Here is a 25,406-nt window from a genome sequence, read left to right as displayed (position 1 = left end):
AGAATCGTGTTGTACGTGTAAGTTATAGCAACTACCATTATGCCTCAACGTGTCGTGTCAATACGTTGTTGAAATGCATTTTTCATCGTGCTACATTATAACAGTATCGCGTTTTAGTATTATTTTTAAAGCATAAATATGTTTTATATTTTAGTTGCGTTTAATGCCATAAACACACTTTCAAAGTATTGCGATATTGAAAAATGAAATGTGTTCTTCGAAATAAACGAATTACACGTAGATGAATTATATTTTATAATATTATAGAGCATACTTCTTGTGTATGTGTTTGGATTTCAATAGTTGGTAATATTTGAAAAATAACTAAAAAATATATTGCCAATCACATGATGCGAAAAAAATCATAAATATTCAATAATTATAAGATATTTTAAGAAATATAAACGTATAAGAAGAATATTTTTATTAACCATAAATGAAAAATGTATAATCCTGGAATATTATAAAAATAAGTTTAATATTTATAAACCAATATTTAATAAAGGTAAAGAAATTATTTAGATTCAACTGTCTAACATAATAATATAACAATTCTACTTACTGACGTCGAAACTTTTTATATTAAAACTTTAAATGAATTTAATTATTTTTATTTATAAGCGTATAGGTATTATTAAAAAAAAAAAAAACTTTCAAGAATAATTATCTTATGCATAACTACAGTATACGATATTGTACGTTACCAAAATGTATTAAAGCACTCAATTCAAAGCTAAAATTAAATCTAACTAAATTTGAATAGCTGTACATATAATTTTAACACAGGTTAATATAATATAACTGGTATTCGTAGGTCAAAGTCTGTTTCGCCAGATAAAAAAATTTTTAACTATTGTTTAGGGTTATGGAAACGCGCGAGAAGGTTTGTTCGGTAAAAAAAAATACGTTGCGTCTCTCGAAATAGTTCAATCGTATAGACTGTGGGTAGTTATGATAATAATATATATAAGTGTAAATGTATAAATAGTACTCGAGACAAGTCGAAATTGCAATTCGTACAAAGCGATTCGCACGTACCCACCTAAATATATATCGTAATCCCAAATGTGATTTGAGTCAATACCGTGGATTGTGCTTTGGTCTAGTTAAGGGGTATAACCCAGAGGGAGATGTGCCGAGTACGCGGTAAATCTTTTTATTTCAGTTTTTATAAAACCAAATATTGTTCGTGTTTTGAATAAGTCTACCGGTCCCGCAAAACCGACGACGGTATAGGTAGTGATTGTGCTAGGGCCAGTACTCCAATTTGCGTTCATTGTATGCTGTAATAATATTATCGTTCGTCGTGGTAATATTACAACGAGAAAAATGTTCGATTAAAAGTTTAAACTTTTACTGCTGCCTCCGGGGCTACTTTTCTGCCAGCGCAGATCGTTCCATTTCGCGCGGGTGTGCTGAGGCGGGGTTGGAGGTACTAATGTGTACGTTATGATTTCAAAAATAGCAATAACGATAGCTGCAATAAATAAACGACGGATTATAATCTCCGTCGGTGACGTGAGCGTTGCATTGGTCCGTAATATTCGATGAGACATTTTCGAACGAGACATATTGTCGAACCGTAAACGGGACCGCAAGCCGATTGGCACCGTATGATATGATACACGACGTGCATGTATTATATTATGATATTATTATAATATGTTATTGCATAATACACGTGCGTGATGTCATGTGCGTATTAAATTATACGATATCTGTCGGGTAGTAATGTAGTATTATATACCTATGAGATTATACGGCGAGTGAGTGAGTGTACAATTTTTTAGTCCGTCGTATAACCGAACTACTGGTGTATTATATACATAACACACATAATAATATATAGGACGTCGGGTTCTATACAGTCTGTAGTTATCCGAGTGTAGACACCTAACTGATTTTAGTTAAAAAAAAAAAAAACCACAAGGACCAAAAATATTGTCAAACGATTCCTTAGTAATAACAATTATAAGTAGGTATATTGAGAAGAAATAAAATATTTTTTGAATGGGAACCATCATACCAGACGACTGCTAACCGTCAGCGAGAGCGAAATACAACCATCATACCCTGTACATTATAATGGTACGCATAATATACTTTACATGCATATATATTATACATGTTTGCAGTGGCGTTGTAATATCCAGCAGTCCCGGGCTACCCTCTTCTCACACACCACCCCACACACACCGGCATCCCCCTATCGACAAATTACGATCGGAACGGCGTGGGTTTATTGTTAAAACCGTCGTGGTAGTCGTGTAGTCGTAGTCGTAGTCGTAGTTGTCGTAGTCGTAGTAGTCGTAGTCGTAGTCGTAGTCGTAGTGGTAGTCGTAGTAGTAGTCGTATTTGTAGTCATCGACGTCGTCATCGTCTGCAGCGGGGGGGGGGGGCTTAGTGTCGGCCGCCAAAACCGTAATCCGCTGACAATTACGGGCGTGCAGGGGTAGTTCCCGTCACCGCGCCGGGGTGGCTGCGGTAGCGTAACTCGCCGAAATTATTAGATTAACCACCGGGGCAAATCACCGTAAACTCTGCCGCCGGCGACCGTTCGTTATCCTGGTCGTGGACGGTGGTTTATCGTACGCACCGCGTTCCCATCGTCGCAGAACGTTAGGACATTCGTCGGAGGTGGTGGCGGCGGTTGCGGAAGAGGTTCTTGCCCGGGGGTTGTCTGTTTGGTTAGGGGTGGTGACAAACGGGAGAGTTAGTTACCCGCCGAGAATGACCCAAAAGCAGGTCTCGGACCTCAACACTCGTTTCGAAACGTCTATAATGGCACGACTATGTTTTCTTATTATTTCAGTCAACGTTGGTAGTTTGATATTCGAAATTCACGTGAGCGGATCGTCATCGTGCACAATATTGTACGCGTTTGAAAAGCAAAAATTCGATTGCCCAATGCTGCAGGTCCCCGGACTTGAAAGGAACATGTGAGCATGACATCCTTACAAATTCCCGAAAACGATTTCGTCGTCGAGGTTTTAATAAATTATTATTATTTATATTATTGTGATTATTTTAATAGTATGAATTTTTTTCTACAGATGCAAAACGAAATGCTGTTTAGGTAATTGTGACGTGTCTACATTAAACGTCGGTAAAAGTGTTTTTTCCCCCAAACAAAGAGAGAATTTTAATCTCCGACGTTTGTATTGTTTGGATTTAAAACAGCTACCAGAGTCTTATAATAGGTTCCTTTGAGCCATTACATTAGTATATTATATACCGATGATAATCGGTGACATTTGAATATTTTAACAAATTTTCTAAAAGCGCATTTTATCCGCATCAACATTGCCGTGACCATAATGCATCGGCGCGTAACAGTACGTACGGTTCTCGCAGTTTAAAACTTCATAATAATAATATTATTATACGCCATAACTACCGGAATGAGTGCATGAGAAATAAAGTACTCCCGAAAGACTGAAGCTTCCCAGAAATTGCTCAGTCAGATTAAATATTGTGCAAATAAATAAAACGTTTGCAAGGTCAAACCCTTCTGCAATGGCAGCGCACTCCAGGGATTTGGGAAACGCATTTTGGCCCATAAACATAAATACATTTAAAACAACAATCACAAAATAAATACCTTTAATTTTTTTTCAAGGTTTTCCCATTTAAGATAATGTGTATGTAAATATATTTTGTGGCTTGGTGTGGCATGGTGCTTGCATTCAGTTTCGAAACGTGTTCTGAGTGCAAGCACCAGTCAGTGCCATTAGTTCCCGGATGGATGACCAGACATGTGTTCCAATCCAACTGCAGCCCCCGACAAATAGCTAAGGTCCATAGTCACGGGCTTAAGATCAATAAAAAAGATTTAAAAAATGTAAATACAATATATACTCATTCTTTGCATATTTTAATAATACTTAATACCTATGTGTGATAATATATTATTATGGTTTGGTTACCATTAAATAAATTGAATAAACTATTTACGTATTTTGTATTTGATGTATACAATATGTATAGTGAATATTAATTGCATTGCTATTTACCGGTTCACAAAACTAACAATATTTTATTTAAGCATAGTGTATATTATTATAATTGACAAAATCATCCATTTCATACCCATTTACATTGAATTCCTTTACCAAAGTTCATTTTCCGTACGGGCTACAGAGGCATAATAATAAAATTGCATACGTATATAAATATTATATTATACTCTGTCCAAATTCGCTACGACTAGTATACGGCTAATAACCATTGACTGAAATACTAGGAAATATATCAATTAAAAAAACGTATAACTATATAGATAGAATCTACATGGACGTTAACAGGGACTCCAATTTACCATTACTATCGTCGTTAAGTCAATAATAATTCAATTTAAAATTAAACAATAATAATATGTTTTATGTGAAATAGCTAGTAAAATGAACAAATATACAATAAATATATTATATTATTTATGTTGAAAACAAAAAATATCAAGCTAATTTTACCAAACATTTTGGTGGTGATCGATGTCGATCAATTGCAAATGTTTTCTACCTACTAGTTATTATTATTTTAATGCAATTAATTTGTTTTCACATTATTTCGAAATTACGTTACTTGCTACGCTGATCCATTCAATATTAGACATTCGTGCTGACTGCGCCATTATTACGATGCAGTAGCTACGAATTAAATAGTCCCAATACAAATTTCATAGGTAAGTATACGATAGTAATTATTATGACATGCTACAGTGGGTACTATTATGATGTCTTATAAAATTGGTATATCTTACATACAAAAGTAATATTTACTGTTGTAAGGTATAGAAACTTTGAGGCCATAAATCATAATACATGTGATGTGAGTACATAACATTATGTATACCTACCTTCATGTTACAATAATTTATTATGAGTAGGTATCCAATTTTACACTTAACTCAAAATAGGAACCAAAAAAATATATATAACTAGTTCAAGACAGTTTCATAATAAGTATTTATTATTTTACAATATTATCAATAGATAAAATGTTCTAATTTAAAATCCAATCTAATAGGATTTCAATACCTACTTAATAATTATTTTTTTGGTTTAACTATTAAAATGATGAAAAATTAATTTGAATAGATGAACCGACATCTAAAAGTATGGCTTAAAATATATTAGGTTACCTATTGATAGCTTCAAAGAAACTTTAATTATGGCATGTTGAATTTGATTCATTATTTATTTTCGTTAAAACAACAATAAAGTCACTATATTATATTATAAGTTAGATAATAATTGTGGTATGATTTACTTTTTTAACCATAAAATATAGATTTAAAGCATGGAATAGAACATCATTATTTTATTTTAGTTATTCTTCCGCCTTAACATGTATTGTTCTTAACTGTTTTATCGTAGACTATAAAAAACAGCATAGAAAATATGTAAATTGTGTACATTTACGACACCACGAGCGTTCTCGGAAATTGTTCAACCATATTAATACTATATTTATTATTATGGAATATTTTATATTATTTATTTATATTATATTATTATATTACAGGATATTATAAAACTGTATTATAATAATAATTTTTTTTTTGTTCATAACCGTAAATTTATAATTTATAATTTATTTCGCAAACAAAAATGTGTGCTTTTTTTGATATTTTGTGGAACTTCAAATATTTTAGTTTACATGCAACGCAATTGATAAATAAAAACCCATTTTTTAATAATTATGCATATTGCATACATAACAATTATTTCAGACAACTAAGCTTTCACATGCACCGTGGTCCGTGACAAACAAAGAGAACAATATTTTTATTAAATTATAATTTCCATATTGTTGAAGGAAAACGGAAACAAAGCGAATACTACACCATTCTTAACCATGACTCACATTTTACCACCAATAAAAGCTTTATAATTAAATTTTGATCAGGTAATTTTCAACTGTCTTTGAAACACTGTAATTAATTAAGTTTTGAGTTGGTAAAGTGAACACACTTCTATAATAGTTGTCGTTTCAGCAATAAATTGTTTTCTCTCCAACGAACGTACTATGTTTATACAGCTTAAAGTTTATATTTATTTATGTACATTATTTCTTATAGAAAAAATTTTGCCCTGTCTTCTTTGTGACTACTTAACGGAAACATTGTAGAATAACATTAATTTGTTTTTTTTTATTCGGTACATTAATAATAATTATTGTCGTTACATTTAATTTGTTTGGTTGTGAAAATTTTCACTTAAAATATATATTTTTTACATCAATTGCAAGTTTTATCATTAAACTTTAATAAAGTAACCAAAAAAAAAAAAAAATATTATTCTATAGAAAAACCCCTCAAACATTGATTTGTAATCTTTGAACTTTTGAAAGAAATTCTATAAAACTGTGTACACAATAATTGAAAAAAATATATATGTACGTATGACCATTGAGTATTGTATATATATTGTACCATATTGTATATTATATATTATATTGTATACTCAATGGTATGACGCAGTTGTTATGAATATAATATATAAAGTGATTCTCCAAGCATATTCATCCCAATTTTCCTTAATAATAAATTTATTCAAATTACGTTTTATTGGAAATCTTAAATATACCTGAAGACTATATTTGATAAAAAAAAACTTACGTTGCTTATATCATATGCAGAGTATCTTGTCTCATGTAGCTATACAATCTTCTTTTCTCAGTAGAGAACTTTACCGTTTTTACTGTAAATTCTGTTTTTTTTTAAACTTGTTGATATATCGATTTCTAAATTATAAAACTGTATGTGCTACTGTGCTATAAACAGTAGCAGACAAATGTGGCTTTGTATATTCAACATATTAACAAAACTATAAGGAGAACATTATAATGCATATTGTATCACATTTTAAATCTATTTTGCTTAGCCCAATATTTCCAATATACAAAAAACGCAAGTACTAATAACTATTTTGTATAGCATAAAATTAGTTTAAATATTTTGAAAATGTCATTGCGTATGAAAATTTATAATTTGAGTAATAGTGCAAAATGTTCGATGTTTCTAGGTTTAATATTTTTTTCAAATACATAAAATAACAAAGATCGGAGAAGAAATCGGTACGATACGTTTAAATATCCTATTCCATGAACATTTAAACTTCAAATGCTTTTTCAGTAAAACAACTTACGATAAACCTGGTATTATATATTTTGCACTCTGGTTTCACCAAGAATAAATTCCTATCAAAACTTTTATAAAAAAAAAAAATGTACAATGCACGAAAATAGCATGAATATAGCCAAACTATTTTGAAATATGGCTACAAAATGATTAAATATTTTATGAAAATGTCAAGTATCTAAAATCCGTTTTATCAAAACTGATGTTGTGTAAATATTCCAGTTTGTGAGAAATTTACCTATTGTTTTCTAGTTTCTAAAATAAATTGATGAACCACGAAAGTATTTGACTTAATTTAAAATCTTGGAATCTGAAAATATGGTATTTAAGTATACTAATTAAGTTCATTTATACAAATTTAAGTAATTTAATTATTTAGGGAGGTGAATATGCTTGATAATTCACAATGTACATACAAGAAATAATTGAATTATAATAATATTTTATAACTTAATTTTAATATACAATGTTACGAACAATAGTTACAATTTTCTAATACATATAAGTTAGTCTAAGCTAAATATATAATAACAATATAAATATTGTTATTCTGATTGATTTGGTATTATTTTTAATATTAAAAATGTATTAGTTGTTATGTTTTAATATGTAAGAACTTTGTTTAAGCGCTCGACTAAAAAATAATCTATTTGAATTTTATATGGAAGAGCTTATTGATTTTTTTTACTTACTTACCTACTTTGTGGTCAAAATTATATTTACTTTTAAATTACAAATTTGGCATACACTATTTTTTTTTTTAATTTCTTGTGGTTTTATATATTAATAATGTAAATCCATTTTATAAAAGTAATAATTAATAAACGACATATTTTTTTACATATAAGTACACTGGGTACATCTAAAATATTTCAAATTAAACTTGTACCTATATATTTAAATAAATATAATATTCGAGAATATTATTAATATTTGAGTTGGGTGGTCTAATATGAGTGTGTGTATGTGAGTAGGGGAGGGCTGTAGCCACACTATATATTTTTTATGTACAGATTCATGGGAAGTTTCATAAAAGTGCTTGTTATGTTTAAAAGTGAACTACAAAACAAATTATACAGTATAAAATTAAAAACATAAGTAATATCTAGGGCTCGGATTTATATGTATTAAAAAATCCAAAATATGTAAATATATATGTAATAATAAATCACTTTATATGTGATTAAAAAATGAAAATATGGAATACAAAAAAATTACAAAAAAATATAAAACATTGCTTTATAAATGACATTATTATCTATAATTTACTTATTTTACTACCATTATTCATCTTGAAAGTAATGAGATACCATATACATGCTCAAATTGTCAAAGTTAAATGATCTACTGTTTGGTCGTAACACAGATTTGTACCGACTAAAGGAGCGCTCGACTTCCACCGAGGTAATGGGTGCAAATTTCATATTTGCAATGTCCAAAGCAGTGAGTTCAGTCGGAAACATTACCCCATTAATTTCGCAATGTGTATCTCTAATTAATTTTAGGCAGTCTAAACCAGGATTTTTTTGTAATACGCTGTGCATTTTTTCTTTTACTGCAATTCCCAAGGGCCCTTGTACTTGTCTATGCATTAATAAATCGTTATCTATCATTTATCGAGGTCACAAATGCCGAACATAATATTATATCGACCATAGATTACGGTCGATTAGTTCATAATTGGTATTTTTTTGTTAACGTACTTTTTGAACATGGGAAATCGTATACATCGTATACAACTATTAATAAATCGTAAATTGTCGAAATATGTAGCGGTATAAAATGGAATTATTGAGAAATATGTAAAAATATGTACTTAAGACAAAATATGTAAAAATATGTAAAATAAAATATAGTTCATTACAATGGAAATCCCTTGAAACGAATTTATCACTTATCTAAATTAATTTATCAAGTCACAGTAAAAATATGTATTTACATATAAATCCGAGCCCTAGTAATATCTTTAACCCCCCCCCCCCCTCGCGTGACCCACTGACGTTTATCATTGTAAGGTAATCGAGACAATTGAGAACACACATTTTCATAAAAAAACAGTTATATTAAACAATTGATACTTTAAATAAAAATATGATACAGATCAGTATTAAATATAAGTACTTCTTAACAACAAAAGGTAGGTACTTATAAATTGAATAGTATGATTAATGATTATATACGTTTAATAAATATAGTGCATTAGTATTTAGCATTATTGAATAAATTAAATCCAATTTTATCTTATCTTAGGTAGTAGTGTATATAATACGTTAAGTACTACTTTTATTAAACAACACTCTTACCTCTTTTTCTGCGATAGAGACTGATTTCCTAGCTTGTCTTAGAGATGTAAATTTGTGCGACTCCGTCGACATGACGTTATATTTCTGATATCTATTTAAGATCAATATTAAACACTTATAGTATTTCTAGATATTATACAGAGCACAACTTAAGTATTGTACAGATTTTGAAGATGAAGGTAGACATTTATTTTTTAATAATAATCTGTTGTAAATATTTGCTGAACAACATTATTATAAGCTGGTATTATACTTTTTAAACCAATAAACCAAACAACTATGTTTTATTTATTACCAGATTCTAGTCGAATAATTATAATATAATATTTTCTATATACATTTTTAAAAAAAATGGTAACCTAATCTATTATTTATTTAATTATTTATCCATCAGTGATTTCACTTTTTATATTTAACGGATAATTATACAGGTATTAGATTCAATATGGTATGCTAATTAGAGAATAATAACCTGAGGCTTTAAACGAGGTTAAAACATTATCATTTAAATCGTAAATACGAGATCAAATTATAATTTGGCTTTTGTGTGTTATTTCCATATTATAATAATTTTATGTAAATTATAAAATACCATGGTACGTATAACTGACTGATAATTTCTCATCTTGCGGTAGTTATTTTTATAAAATCAGAATGACATGCTGCTTTCTAATAATAAATATAAGTTAGCTTGGAAAAATAATAGAATAATAAGCAATTTATTTAAGTGCAGTGCATATTTAGGGGTGTCAGGAAGGAGGTTATCGCTCCGGGTGGCTCTTTTGGTAGTGGAACTTTTTTATATAGTAAGCTTTGTCTTTATCATTTAACACGAAGTTCGCAACACAAAAGCTAGCAAATATTTTTTTTTATTACCATAAATAGTTTTTTTTTTTTTTGAAAGATTATTTTTACATAAAAATTGCATGTTTTAAATTATATGTTGATGAGTAAATATATATTAAACATTTTTTTTTCGTTTTTCTTCAGTTTATTTTCGAAAATCTATATTTATTGAAAGAGTTAGTGGGTGAAAGAAACTTTGCTCAAGAATTAGGAATTTGTGATGTCTATGCAGGTGCGTATTGTCAAAGCTGTCTACCGAAAACATAATTTTGGATGAATACAAATTTATAGATTTCCCATAGGTATTATTAAATAGTAAATACAACTATGATGAAATAAAACCGGAACAATTAAATCCGCTGCATGGCGCACTTTATATTTAATCAGAGCCCAACGGTTTCTAGTTTGGACGTCTTGGGCATCATTGCAGTGGATCATTTTTTTATCTATTTTCTTTTACATATTTTTTTTTTTTTGTTTTTATTAGCTTTACCAATATACTATTATCATAGATGTCGAAATATCAAAACTAAGATGTTCATAAATATTCTGTGGTTGAATCTTTAATTGATTTTTATTAGATTATAGATACATCATAATCTACCTACTCTACATCAAAACTTTTTTTAGTAGTTCTTTATAATTTTTATCATATCTAAACATGAGTTTTTTTTTCTTTTACTTCTGTCTCAAAACTTCCCAAAAAAACTTTTTTTTCGGTTGGTAGTTAAACTTGATATTGGAGGATTGTTATTTTTATCTCCTCTCTACTCAATTAAATTTCTTATAATATGGCTCTGACCAAGGTCAATAGTAGACATTTTACTCGTAGATACCTATAGTCTGCTCATACAACGATCGACGATTCCCTTTAAGTCCACGCGTGTACTATAATTTATAATATTATGTACTCAATATTATTCTATCATGTGTCGGGCGGAGTGAATTCTACGGAAATTTGCGTCTCCATTTCAGTGGCATAAATCGAAAACTACTCCGAAATGGTTTGACTGACGTACAAATGGCTTTAACGACGTAGGTATATGCACAGTTATAACCTTCTTCCACATCGGGGGTTGTCGCAAGAACGGGTAACAGAACCGGAGTAGCCCCCCGGGCTCAGGAGCCAAGCCGGACGTCGGGGTGATTAATGGACGTGTACAGTTGCAATAGTAATAGGTACCTACCTACATATAATATACACTGTGGCGGAAACAAAAGACAACGATCACAAAAGAGACACTTTTATTTAAGTAAAAATACACGTGGGACTCCGAAAGCAGCGGCGACGAAATGCCGCGAGGTTTTATAGCGGCACACTAATAAAACTACGGTCATACGCGCACGCACACACACATACACACACTTACGCACACCCACGTGAATTTGAGTACGCGCGTGTCCTCGTCACCACCACCACTTTTCCTTTCTGTACTACTCTGTATAGTATCTTTCTCTCTATATTTTTCTATATTATCCACAGTACAAAGTCAATGTTGACCTTTTGGACCCCCGGGAAAACTGTGTATCCAGCGCATTAGGGAAACCCCGTTAAGTCCGTCGTGCTATTGCATGCGTCATAAAATGTATGACTTATGTATAGTATGTTTATGACGTATGCGCGTATGAATGACGTGTATGTATGTACACAGACTTAGGTATTATACGGTATACTACGGGGCGATTTCGATATCCGCTGTCATCTGAAGACAGAATAGTGTCTGGTGTGTATGCGACGAGTTCCAGCTGCAGTAGTCGTTACAACAATATTATTATGTTGGTGATATAAGGATCGCTAAACTAGGTACAAAAATGTAGTACATCGTTAAAACGTGTCACACAATTTTGTTTCGGTACTCGCGTGCCGTTCGCACAAAAACGACTAAACACGGCCTGACTCTATGATGTTATTGCCTACTACATTATTACTATTATTATTGCGTACGGTATACACCCTACAGCACGGCGTACTTACCTAAAACATTAAATCCGTAAACAGGGTCCAACTCCTGAAGCTGCAGCATAGCTGGTGTAATAATAATAATAATAATAATATTACTGTCATGGAGAAATGGACAGTAATATGCGCCTACATGTATAATATATAGCGTGATGTTTCGTCACAACGTAAAACTGTACTAGGTATATAACGCATTATGTACGCGTTTTAATCGATTTCCAAGTAATATATAATAACATTATATGCCCGCCCCCCACAAATCTGTATCCATGCGGAAAGTTCCGAAATGCGCTCTCCGCCACGGACGGGCCCGGCAATCTATCATTGCTCTCGCAACCTGTCAAAACTTTTAAAGATGTGTTAAAATTAAAAACAACTGGGTAAATTTAACAAAAATTGTGCAATTACACGAAAATCATAAAACGAAACACGTCGCAAGATTGTATCGTGGGGCAATTATTAGGCGTCAGCAGTTAATAAGGTATTAAGATATTACATAAAAAAAAAAAACGATTTTTGCCGATTCGTTCCTTTTTTATTTCTGTGCGTCACGTTTCATAACAATATTTAATTATTAAATTAATCGAAAACGTAAACGACTTAACGACCTCTGTATTATTATAATCAGTGCCTTTTTGAGTGTATATTTTAATAATTCGATTGCAGTGCTATCTTATATAAGTTAAAATAATTTTAACTTACGCTAAGTCATCGTGGAGACTCGGTTTTCTGAAACCTTTATTTGTATACACGACTACTAACTAACATAACCCATTGACTACGACGTATAATTGTATGATTTATTATTTTTTTCAAATAAAAATAAAAATCTAGAATTTGTTATTTAAAAAAAATGGTGACTATTGCAATATTATGTGGATGAATAATATTGGTAACTATGAATTAACTAACTATTTTATATTCATTTCTATAAAATAATATTTTGAGTATAATATTATTATTGTAGGTATAAAAAGAACTATAAAAACAAAACCATACTAAGTCATATAATAAGTAATACAAATTTATAAATATATTGCAACTTCTAAAAAGCTATTAATCTTTATAAAATTAAACAGTCATGACTCTAAAAGTGTACACGTATACTAAAAAGTGCTGAATATTTAGCGGCTAAATGTATAAACTAAATAATGTTATAGAAACCGGCCTACACAGTACACTACGTTTGATTTACTACATATAATATGAAAGACTGTATATGTTTAAACCCGTTAATGCACTTGAGTACAACTTAAGGAAAAAAGTTTTCTTATACAACGACCCTTTCTTTTTGTCGTTAAAACATAAAGTCTATTTTCTCGTACCGATGATGCATACTTGACACATCAAAGAAACTTTACAATATTAACTTTCGTTTACTTGAATAAAAGTTCCAACGATGAATATTTATGAATAGAGTGATTAAAATATTTTCAAAATGTATGACATCTTATTCGGATAATTTGAAAAAATATGTATCAAAGTTTTGGGTACGCTACGTATTAGCAATCGCTTTTTTCATATAAGTATTATACATTTTTACTTACACGGAAGTTATGGGAAAATATAGAAATATAATTTTCGATCAATACAATCAACGAATTGCGGTGAGTAATATTAAAATGTACTAGAAATAATTTTTATTTGTATTTGCTTAGGTTATATTTTGTAAAATGTGTTTACTCTTTTAGGAATTTAATAGCTTATATTAGTGACATTATCCGATTGTAATTCTTCCTTTAAATATTATATCAACTTGCAAAATTATGTAAATGTATATTTTAATGTTCATAAGAATACTATTTAAACGAGTTTTAGAAAGTCTGATGAGGTTGGGTTAAGTTAATGTAAAACCGAAGTGAACAAATTTAAGTTCCACAAGAATTTATATCCTTTTTTAACTTCTCTACATCTATATGTATGTTTGAAAGTTATGCACTTAGTACACCTACGGAAAACTGTAAATGATGTATTTCCATTTAAAACATTTATGTGACAGCTTAAAAAAACATTAATAAATATTTTTTTGAAATATCAGTTCATAAAATGTTTAACAAGATGTTAGAAAAACGTTAGTTTTTTTATCTCTATTTATGTATACAATATACACGTTACACATACATTATATTTTAAATACTATTATATAAAGTATTAATTATTAGTGGAAGTACAAAGTTCTTTTTTTCATTATACAAATACTGAAATACTCTATTCATTGATAGGTTTATACATTTTTAGATTTTTAAATTTATATAGAGAGTATTATACATATTGTAATTATTCTTTTCATAGTTGTATTCTATACCTATTTAAAATGTATAAATATATAAATATAAAATATAAAATCAAAGTCTTATCTGAAGAAATACGTTAGGATTAAATGGTTTGTATTGAGTTAAATTAAACATAGACTAGAATCTGGGAAATATAAAAATATAAGAGCAAAGGTACTTAAATCAAAAACAATTATCCAACAATTTAGAAATATTTTTTTAGTTTATACTTCTTTACTCATTTGATTAAACTAACAATAATTTTATTTTATATTAAAACTTATTTGCTTCAGTTATTCAAAAAAATTTTACAATTTTAATTATTGTTAGTAATATTATTTGTATACGACAACGACATAATAATTATAATATCAAAATAATTTTACAACAATTCATATTTTAGAAGTGGTACTTAGATGACACATTAATCACTGGTGATATTGTTGATTACCCGGGTGTTTTAATGACAATCCACTTCCCGGAATTTTTGTTTTCAGGTTAGTTAAATGAAACTGTATTAAAAGGTTGAAAATTAAAAGCATCCAATGTAACCCGAACACAGTACCTAGTTCGGTACACAATTTACAAAACCATTGTCATACGATATTTATTACTTTGAAATTGTCGTAATACAAGCCAATTTTTTTTCATTCTTCAGTACGTAACTTTAGTTGTGCTCGAGATTAAACATGTCAATCAACGGAAAAAATAAAGAATAAAAAATTAACAAGCTTGGAAAGGTATTTTTTTCTTTCAAATATATTACAACAAAAAATAAAAAATAAAAATCAACGAACAAAAAATTACACTAATGTAATGTATAATATACTTTAAAAAACAACATAGGTATTAATAATAATTTTAATATTTTATTGTACTCTTACGTCTTGCAGGAACCGGTCGTCCATATTAGAACAACACCAAGGCGGAATAGTTTCGGCGGCGGCTGTGGTGGCGGTGCTGCAGCTGTCGGTGGTTGTGGTGGTATACGACTGCAGATCCAACGATGTCCATTGCCTTTTCGACAGCCGTCAATGAGTAAGGTATGGTGGCCGTATTATAATTTATAATAATATTAAACTGTTAGGAAACATTTTCGGGTAAATGTCACTTCGGAAAATGTCGGTTACTCGCGTTTCGTTTTTTATAATAAAAAAAAAAAATAATAATAATTTCTTCGCCTATTTTTTCGTTACTTATCTATAATATTTCAATAATATTATTACGACTGAAACTACGAAGACGAGCGCGTGGCTGTTGGGCCGGCGGCGACGACACGCTTCTGTACTGGGCGATACGCGAGTCATCCGTCGCCGGCCGCCGCCGCCGAGCCGGACGGAAGACGCCCGGCGCGACGTTACCGCGGGAAACGCGAAACCATCCGACCGCGGCCGACGGTGGCCGAACAGGCCGAACACACACCCCGGATTTTTCCGGCTCCCGGTAAAATACACCTTTTCTCTTCTTCCCGTTTTTTTTTTACCCATTTCATTACGGTTCGCTCCCACGCCAACACGAGCGCGCACACACACACGCCAACACACACACTCCGCACATTTCTCTTTTGTGTTTGAAACCATAGAGGAGAATATTCGACATATAACCATACACTCATACCCTCGATATCCGCATGTGTGAGCCGCCGACACCCAAAACACGTCTCGATCATCGGCCCTCGGGACGCGGTATAATTATATTACCTTACGACGATCGGCGAATCGGCTATATAATGCAATAACATCAGTGATTGGGCTATCCATCTCTCCGCACCGGAAATCGCAGCGATATACCTAATGTAATAATAATATGAACCCGCGAAATGACTTTCCTTATCTTATAGCAGCGAGAAGGTATAGTACCCGTTGTGCGGTGTACCGGACAATTATTTAGAAATGTTGACTGCGTTATACAGAATCTATACGCGTTCTGAGATACCTATCCTAAGCCTATAGGTAATGTCGTATACTTGTATACTTCGAAACATAAGTAAGTACTTACTATACAACCAAATCTACCCGTTGTGTAAAATACCCAGATTACTCAGATACAATTATATATTGTGATAACGCTTATAATGGTTATAGGTACATAATATAATATGTGTGTCAAAGTTGACTGCAGTTACTGATTTAAAATTATGTTATTGTACAAACAGTAATAATATTATATATTTTTTTAGGTACATAGCACGTTAAAGGATAATATACGACATTATGCGGTATATATTAGTTATACATAATAATCTATAAAAGTCTAATACTACTCACTCATTGATAATCATTCTCAAAAACAAACAAAAGTATGAACTTCAATAGTTTGAATAGTGGCAAAAGGTTTTTTTAAAAAAATGACATTATTATGATAACAGAAAATTTGTTTTGGAAAACGGAAATCTAATATTTTTTTTTTTATATGCATATATATATTATATATATATGGTTGCCATTGATTACAGAAAATAAAATGGTTATTATGATTGGACATTATTTTCATAATTGTAAATACCAATAATTGAAAAAAACAATTTTGGTGTATATTAGTTTAATACATTAGAAAAAATATCATTATTAAATACAACATATTAATAAATTATACATTTCTAAAGAAGCTAAAGAAGATGATATAGAAAATATGTAGAAAAAATACAACGAGTAACGAGTTAACCAAATCAAATATAAAGGCATTTTTAGTACTTATTGGTTGATATAAGGCTATAATCGCATATCATATTACGACAGCGATCCACCAAAGGTTAACACTAAGTAAGTTATATTATCCTAAGACAAACTAATATAAGTAGATCAGCTTAAAAAAACTTAAAGTTTAAAGCCTCATAACATTATACCATCAAACGAATTCCCTGAAAGTGCTTGCCATAACACGCAGGTTACATTTAGTACCTACTTAATTTTATGTTCACAGAATTGTACGTTAAATTTTTAAAATAACTGTCTCCTATGTATAATTTGTAAAATTATTTGGATTCATAACCCATATAATATATTCGTTTCATTGATAAATTACTATGTAAAAAGTTTTTCTTTTCAGTTTTCACGATAAATCCCAGAGTCTTCATGTGAAAATGTGCGTTACAGAAAATGTTTTGTTGGTTGTCGTGCTTTGATTTATTATGCTAAGTTTGGTTGGGCGCAGGTCTAATAAATTATTATTTTATTTTGTCTTCGAGATTAAAAATTGTCTTAATACAATATAACGCAGTGTTACCCTTTGACAGTAACAATATAACATAACTGAGTTTAACGGAAATCCGTATTGGTAATCGCGATAACCGTAAGTACCGAATTATATGATCAGTACCATATTTACATACCTACCAACTTGAACAAAGAAGGAAATCATATATATATATGTATATATATAAATGATTTTTTCCTCGGGTTAAGACGCTCGTTACGGATACGACGTGATGTAAGTATCCGTTAAATATTCGTTGAGCGTATCAACTCTTTGTAACAAAACTCACGCCTTGTTCAAATATACATTTATATTCCACAGTCGATTTTATCATATTTCTATTTTTTTTTATCAGCGATTTAACTGTTTAACTATTCAGCACAGTGTATATTATAGGTTACGAATGTTGTTATTTTCTTAAAGAAAAAAAATAAGTATATAATATTATGGCTTCCAGCAAACGTTATTATTGTGGCAGTGAAAAGAAATTCTAATTTATGATTTTATAATAATGTAATTATTATTTCTCAACATTATTACGTAATTTCGGATCTACACCATATTTTTTGGCCTATTTTGGTTCATTCCCCGGTCATAAAGTTTTAAAAAAAATTATTTATAGCATGTTAAATGTATAACAATTAAATTGATCATCCATTTTAAAAAGCCAAAAAGTGTTTGCTTTGTTTGTATTACATTTTATTAACTATTTTTATGATGAATCAACATTATTTGTTTTAATAATAGGCCACTAAATTTTTATTTTTTTTTTTTTTTTGTTATCCTGTATACAACATTTTTATCTGAAGGACTTCTTTGATTTCATCATATAGTATCTTATCTTTTAGCAAATTGGATCAATATGGTACTTTAGAGAAGTCATTTTTCGATTTTCTCAATATTTATTTAATGACACGGGAAAAACCACTGACAAATTACAAAAAAAAAATCGCTAAAAATGGGATTTTAATTTTTAATGCTTTGTTTATTACCACATAGAAATGAATAAAAATAATGATTTTAGTTATTTTGTTGTAATTTATTATATTAATTCAACTTACAGGCTATAATAAAATATAATAAGAATATAAAATATCCAGACTGACAAACCAACCCTCTCTGCTCAGAATCGTTTTTCGTATACAATAATATATCATTGAATTCATATTTAATACAATCTATTATACAGTGACCAACTTGTAACTTACTGTACAGTAAAGCGACATCCACTTACTCGCTTTTTTTTTTTATACTTATTTCATCTCAAATGTAAAATGTTTATAAAATAGAATTAATAAATTAAAGATACTGGTATAGAGAATGGAAATTTAAAAAAAAACAAAAAAAAATATATTTTAAATATAAAAAGGAATTATATGCAATTAAACACATATTATACATAACTATTTATTTTGATTTAATTATAACTAACTGAAAAATAAAGCAATATACTTGTTTTTGTTAAAAAATATAATTTAAATTTAAATGTTTGTATCTATTAAAGAAAACAGACGTAATTTCTAACTTCTGAAAGTTGACTGACGATTAATAACAATACAATTAATATCTTGAGATACATAATAAATATTGCTAATATGCTTTATATCCTAATTCTTTTAGTTTTTTGTTCACATTATTAAATTTAAATAAGGTTTCTTCCAATAATTATACCTGAACGAATTTAGACTATTTTTTAGTTTACTTTATAGATTGGTTGTGGGATTAAAAAAGACAATTGAAGAGTTCATTAAAACCCATATACATATTTCTGGTCAGTAATAAAAGCCGGGAGTACATTGGACAGTAGATAAGATACGTTTTGAATTTAATAGCATTAAAGTGGGTCGCATGGCCTTAATACCCTTTGCTCGAGTTTGTCACTCTCTGTGGTTTTATCCTCAATCGGTTAATATTGATTTTTCCATGATTTGTGCAAACTGGTAATTTTTACTTCAGTTTTTTTTTTTTTTTTAATAAAAAAGGCAACATATCTAAAGACAGTGGTGAAATCTTTTATACCAACAACTGATGCATAATGCAGACGATATTATAGAAATAAACAACGCACGAATGGACAGAAGTCTTTTTTCGGATGGATGAACGAGGGAAACGTTGATAATAATATTACACACGGTCTTAAAATATAAATGTGTAATGCATGTAAGAATAAATAGTATATTATACAATACATCTTTAAGATTAAAACCAAAATACTTACACACTGAAATATATATGTTTACCCTAGAAATAAATTTAAATATTTAAAGTTAAAAAATACGATAGGTTACCTAACTTATTAGTTATAAAAATAAATAATCGTTAGTTTTTAAAAAGATATATAAAAATCAAATTTGAATTTTCAACAACTATAACAAATAAAAATATATTATTCTGATATATTATTTTTGGTAGCTATTGAAAAATTACAATTTTGACCATAAAAGTAAAACCAAATAATATATTATGTTTTATATAATTTCAATTACTATTCAAGAAGTTTTTCTAAACTTGAAAACTGTAATTTTCATTCATCATTGTGTCCTGACAGTATTTTAGAAATAGTGTTAAATTAATGTCGATGTGCTTTGATATAATCCTAACGTTACGTATTTTCTTCATGATTTTCATCGGCATCCTACCTGATATATTATTTTAAATTAAGTTCCGATGTTTTATATTGAAAATTGGAAATTGTTTACATTATGTTAGATATACATGATAAAGTACGTACATAAGTTGTATTCGTAATAATATTACTTGTGTTATAAATAATAAGTAAGACTTATAACTTCATATTTGTAACAACCTATACAAAATTAAAACAATATTGAATATAATAATACCTATTATAATACAATTTAGAATGTTTATAGACGATATAAAATTACAAAATTACGTTACATTTTTTAAATCGGCATTGTTAATTGGTATCTAACAGTTATCCCATAATAGCTTTGAAGGATCTTTACATTTTAGAGAGAAAAAAGCGTAATAATTGAGTAGTTATGTTAAATTGTATTATTTTAAAATTTTTTTATTAATAACTGATGTAGTGAAATGTTTAATAACATAAACTCAAAATTACATTATTATGTAGATATATATATTTAATAACCATAGACCGCATTCTTATAAGTTATCTTTGACTTATTATACGACTATATATGCTGTATAAAATTATTCCTTGTCAACATTATTACCCTGTGACGCTAAACTCATACTGACATAATCCTATTTAAGGATCATCTCAATACCTACTTTTATAATATATCTAGTTATATTCTTGGTTCCTCATGCTACCATAAACCATTCATTGCTAAAGAAATTGCTAACATGGAATAGTGCTCTTAGGAAAGAGGTGATAAATTGCCCAACACCCAGTGACAACCCTAGAACTTTCCCTCTGAAAAAGTGGAAAACCTGCGATAAATAAATACAGCGCAAAATTAAATGACATCCACCACCTACATTGTTTTATAGCCAATTTTTTTTTTTTTTATAGCCGTTTTCGTATTCCGAGAAAAGTCAAATTGGCCTTTTGATGTTCATGCGGGAGAAAATCAAATTAACTAAAAAATATTCGGTCCTTACCTGAAACATGACATGTTAGGCTAAGTTAGGTACATCAAAATATATTTTCCTTAGTCTATAACATTAATATAATGAGGAAGATATTTCTCAATAATGATATCCAGAATGAGCTCCACCAGATTTTATAATCTAAATAAAAGGTTTGCAATATTTTCATTAACTACTTTTTAATTATTTTTAAATGCGGTTTAAATCTTCCATTCTATAAAACGTGATATATTATTATTATATTTTTCATACAATAAAGACATGTATTCTGAGTTTTATTTTTTTTTTAATTTTTTTTAAATCAGCAACTACGCTTGCACTGGCAGCGTGTGAACAATTTGAACTTGAATTTTTAATTTTTTTGGTTCCAGCATTAGTACTCACCTTGAATACCATCTCATAATTATTTTAACTTATGACATTTAGTTTTTTAAACTTCAGTCATAATATTGCCATCGCATGGCGTCACCGTTTGACAATTTCACTAAAGGTGCTGACAATCAATGTCACAAAACCTAAAACACGACATTTGATCGCTGTAACTCATCGGTATTCACAGAAGCATTGTATGAAGACAAACGGCACTCGTGATGAGGCTCTTCACACAGTCACTGCCAGTGCCAACCATGGGGATCCAAAACAAACACGGATGATTTAAAATTATGTATATAAGCGCAACTAGACCTTAAACTTTGGAGGTGCAAAAATTATACGGACATTACAGTAGAAACCACTTTATTCCTTTATTCGCTTTAATTGTATATTAATAATTTTATTATAATAATCAATTACTTGAATAAAAGATAAATAATTAGTAGATAGATAACCATCTGTACCTATCAAAGGAATATTCTCATGTATTCAATTATAAATTTATAAATAACACTTTTAGAGCCTTTAGGCCAGTTGTACCATCTCCGTTTAAAGTTAACCGGAGTTTAATTGGCCGAATTTTCCCGGTTAAATATCTGTTATCAGCTGATTAAGCGTAATCAAAGTTTAACCGTAGACGGTACAACTAGCCCTTAGTCGTTAATTGATTTTTTAAATTGTTTTCAATCTTTAACAGTGATAGGTTTGAAAATCACTCGTGTATCATATTATGTAAATCTATGGTAGCAAGTTTGTAAAAGATAATTTTAAAATTGTATTTAAATACAGTTACAAATAGATTTATTCAGAAAGTATTTAAACAAATTTTTAAATACTTTTAAGAAAAAGTATTTAAGAACAAATACGAATATTAGCCATGCATTTAAATTCCTTTTTTCATTTTACTGAATAAAAGTCGGTTTTCAAAATTATTTTTGTGATTACTAATTTAAAATAGTGTAATTTTTCATTAAACTAGGTATTAATAGAACTGTAGCTCCTTCTTAAATTTATACTGGAAAATGGAAATAAATAAAACTTGTTTTATAATAATTTGTTGAAATCCTTTAATATATATAGGATTTTCAAAACTTATTTTAATTGATTAACAAGTGTACCGGGTTCCTATAGAGGTCTTGGAAGTCTGTAAGTTATTTGTAATAATCATAAACTAGACATCGCCAATAGGGGCACATAACAATAATTATGAGTGAACAAATATTATAAAATAATATAATTATTATCTGATAAAAAAATGACAAGTGATGATTGACGAATAATTGTTTTGAATTTTCAAAGTATTTACATAAAAGTATTTGAATTTCAAATACAAATACCTACGTCCAATACAGTATTAATAATACTTTCCAAAAACTTTATTCAAAAAATATTCCAAATAATATAAAAGTAATTTAAATACATTTACTCAAATACTATACAAGACTGGTGGTAGCCAATATTAAATTCGTCGCGTAATACAAATTATTACACTACCTATAACTTAATTAACTAGCACCATTAGCCTTAACATTGTTGCACCTATGATTATGTTTCCGTGAGCATCTGTCAACATTATAATATTATGTGATGGAAATTTGAAGCATTACAATATGTGATTTAGTACTGAACGTTCATTTTAAACGGCGACGTTCACAACTGCAGGCCACAAACTTATTACGAACCGCTTATTTCCTCTTTCAATCGTAGTTCCGGTTTCCGTGTTTCTCACCCTACTGAATCACATTCATGTATTATTTTATGTTTTCAATTTCGCCAAACACCGGTTGATAATAAATTGTATTCAAGAATTTTCTAAGAAAACAAGAGCCACGTATTGTACGATTGTCTGAAATATAATGTTAAGCTCTTGTTACCATGCAAAACATTGTTGACGAGCCCGTATTTTGTATGATATAAACATTATAATATTATACGTCATGTATTTATAATAGTCGATGGAAATAAAAGTCATCAGAACGGAAATAGATATGCGATAATATAACGATCGTCGTGTTTTACATTTCCTTTAAATGTGTCAGAGCTTGAATTATCTTTTCTGCAGTTGGTCATGTAATAGGCAATAGCTGACGATTATAATATAAAGTTTTTCCGTATATGTCCTAAAAATGTTGTGAGCAATGATTATTTTCTATATTTCCTGGTGTAGACCATTACATGAAAAATATGATTTCTTATACATATTGGACTATGTTCATGTGAAGTGTGAATTTCTAAAATAAATATTATCTAATTTTTCACAGTGTATGCATAGACACAGTGTACATATTTGTACATATTTTCTCATATATGAGAATAGTTATAACGTATTAACGTAATGCGCGTATTAAAAAGTAGCTTTATCCAAGAAATGTCTACGCGGAAGGTCTTTACAATGATGGTCAGATAAGATGAATCAAGATATCAAATAAATTGCTGAGTCAGCAAGATTGGATAAGTCCCCAGACAGGGATGGATGGAAAAGTTTAGTGGAAGCCCCTAAGAGCGTAATCAACTTTTAAAGCAAAAAAAAACAATGTGTTTAAAAAATGTACATTCAATTGGCTTAAAATTATAACTTACTCGTTATTAATTCTAAATAATAATAATAATAAGTAAAATCAATGATTCTGGATGGTTTTGGTACATATGGAATTTCGTTACCTAGTTAAATTCCATGACGAGCCAAATCGTAATAATAATAAAACTATAATGATCAAAACATTTTTTTTTAAATTTAAATACCATTATTTACAATTATTATGTCAGTAATAATTTAATTTTATAAAGAAGGAATTTGAACAAATAATACTATCTAAGTCAGACAATATTACTAGGTATTGACTTTTTAAATTATATACAATTTAGGTGATCGTCTTCAAAAAAAAGTGTTAAATACCTTTTCGGGAAAACTCTATAAAAAATAAATTACCTTTTAACAGCTTACAGTTATACAGATCATTACGACGCGTTTTCAATTCCGTGTCAAGGTTTTAAAATTGGAGTGAAAGATAATATAATTAGGTAAGTAAGATAAAAGTTTTTCGATAAAGATAAATTCATTAAAATCTCATTCAACCTTGTTGAAAGTTCTATAATTTTAAACCGGTATATCATCTACATTTTCAATCATATTTTGGTAAATGCCTCATTTCACAAATAACAATAGGTTAATTTATTTTTAACCTAAGTGTATGATAAAATAATATAGGGTATTAAATATAGTATATATATAGTACTAAATTATAGTAACTATATTCCAAGAAGGTATACGATGTGACATAGAATCATAATTTATCAAAAACATACAAAATTTATTTTATTGGTACTCTATTAAGAAATACATAAAATAGTTTATTAATATTATGTTTTATATGTATGTATCAATACACCGATTACAAATAGGATAAATTAAAATTAACTATTAAAACTATAGTTGACTGTAACTCCCAACTTTTATTAATTAGGTACTTATAGAGGTATTAAAAAACTTTAGTGATGCCTATTATTTTAAAAATATAAAAATACATGATCATGTCATGTATATTTATAACCGTCCAATAAATTATGATATTATACAATATTAGAGTTAGATTGATTAGATAACAGGCTATGGTATGGTAGGTATTATGTGTAATAATATTAAAATTATTTTTAAATTTAATTAAAAATCAGAATCTTTGTCCTAAACTAACAATATTTAGAAAACCTCGAGAAATTATATTCACACTAAAAACGTC

General features: G+C 29.2%; 1 protein-coding gene across 3 annotated transcripts in view; it reads right to left on the bottom strand.

The window, feature by feature from the left end:
* The window catches only part of LOC100575324 (prolyl endopeptidase FAP), a 208,747-nt gene that overhangs the window by 76,763 nt on the left and 106,578 nt on the right, over window positions 1-25,406 (bottom strand). The window contains exons 1-2 of one of the 3 annotated variants that reach the window (XM_029486919.1): window positions 15,408-16,655; window positions 9,445-9,535 (exon numbers count right to left, since the gene is read on the bottom strand). The exons of 1 other annotated variant lie outside the window; for it this stretch is intronic. In XM_029486919.1, the coding sequence (XP_029342779.1) occupies window positions 9,445-9,516 (72 nt within the window). In that variant the 5' untranslated portion in view covers window positions 9,517-9,535; window positions 15,408-16,655. Of the gene's footprint in view, window positions 1-9,444; window positions 9,536-15,407; window positions 16,656-25,406 lie in introns of those variants that run through there. One more of the 3 variants, XM_029486921.1, reaches the window with a different exon arrangement.

Source organism: Acyrthosiphon pisum, chromosome A1, assembly GCF_005508785.2.
Source record: "Acyrthosiphon pisum isolate AL4f chromosome A1, pea_aphid_22Mar2018_4r6ur, whole genome shotgun sequence".
Classification (NCBI taxonomy): Eukaryota; Metazoa; Arthropoda; class Insecta; order Hemiptera; family Aphididae; genus Acyrthosiphon; species Acyrthosiphon pisum.
The sequence above is the reverse complement of the archived record's forward strand: the minus strand, read 5'-3'. Positions and strand labels throughout refer to the sequence as shown.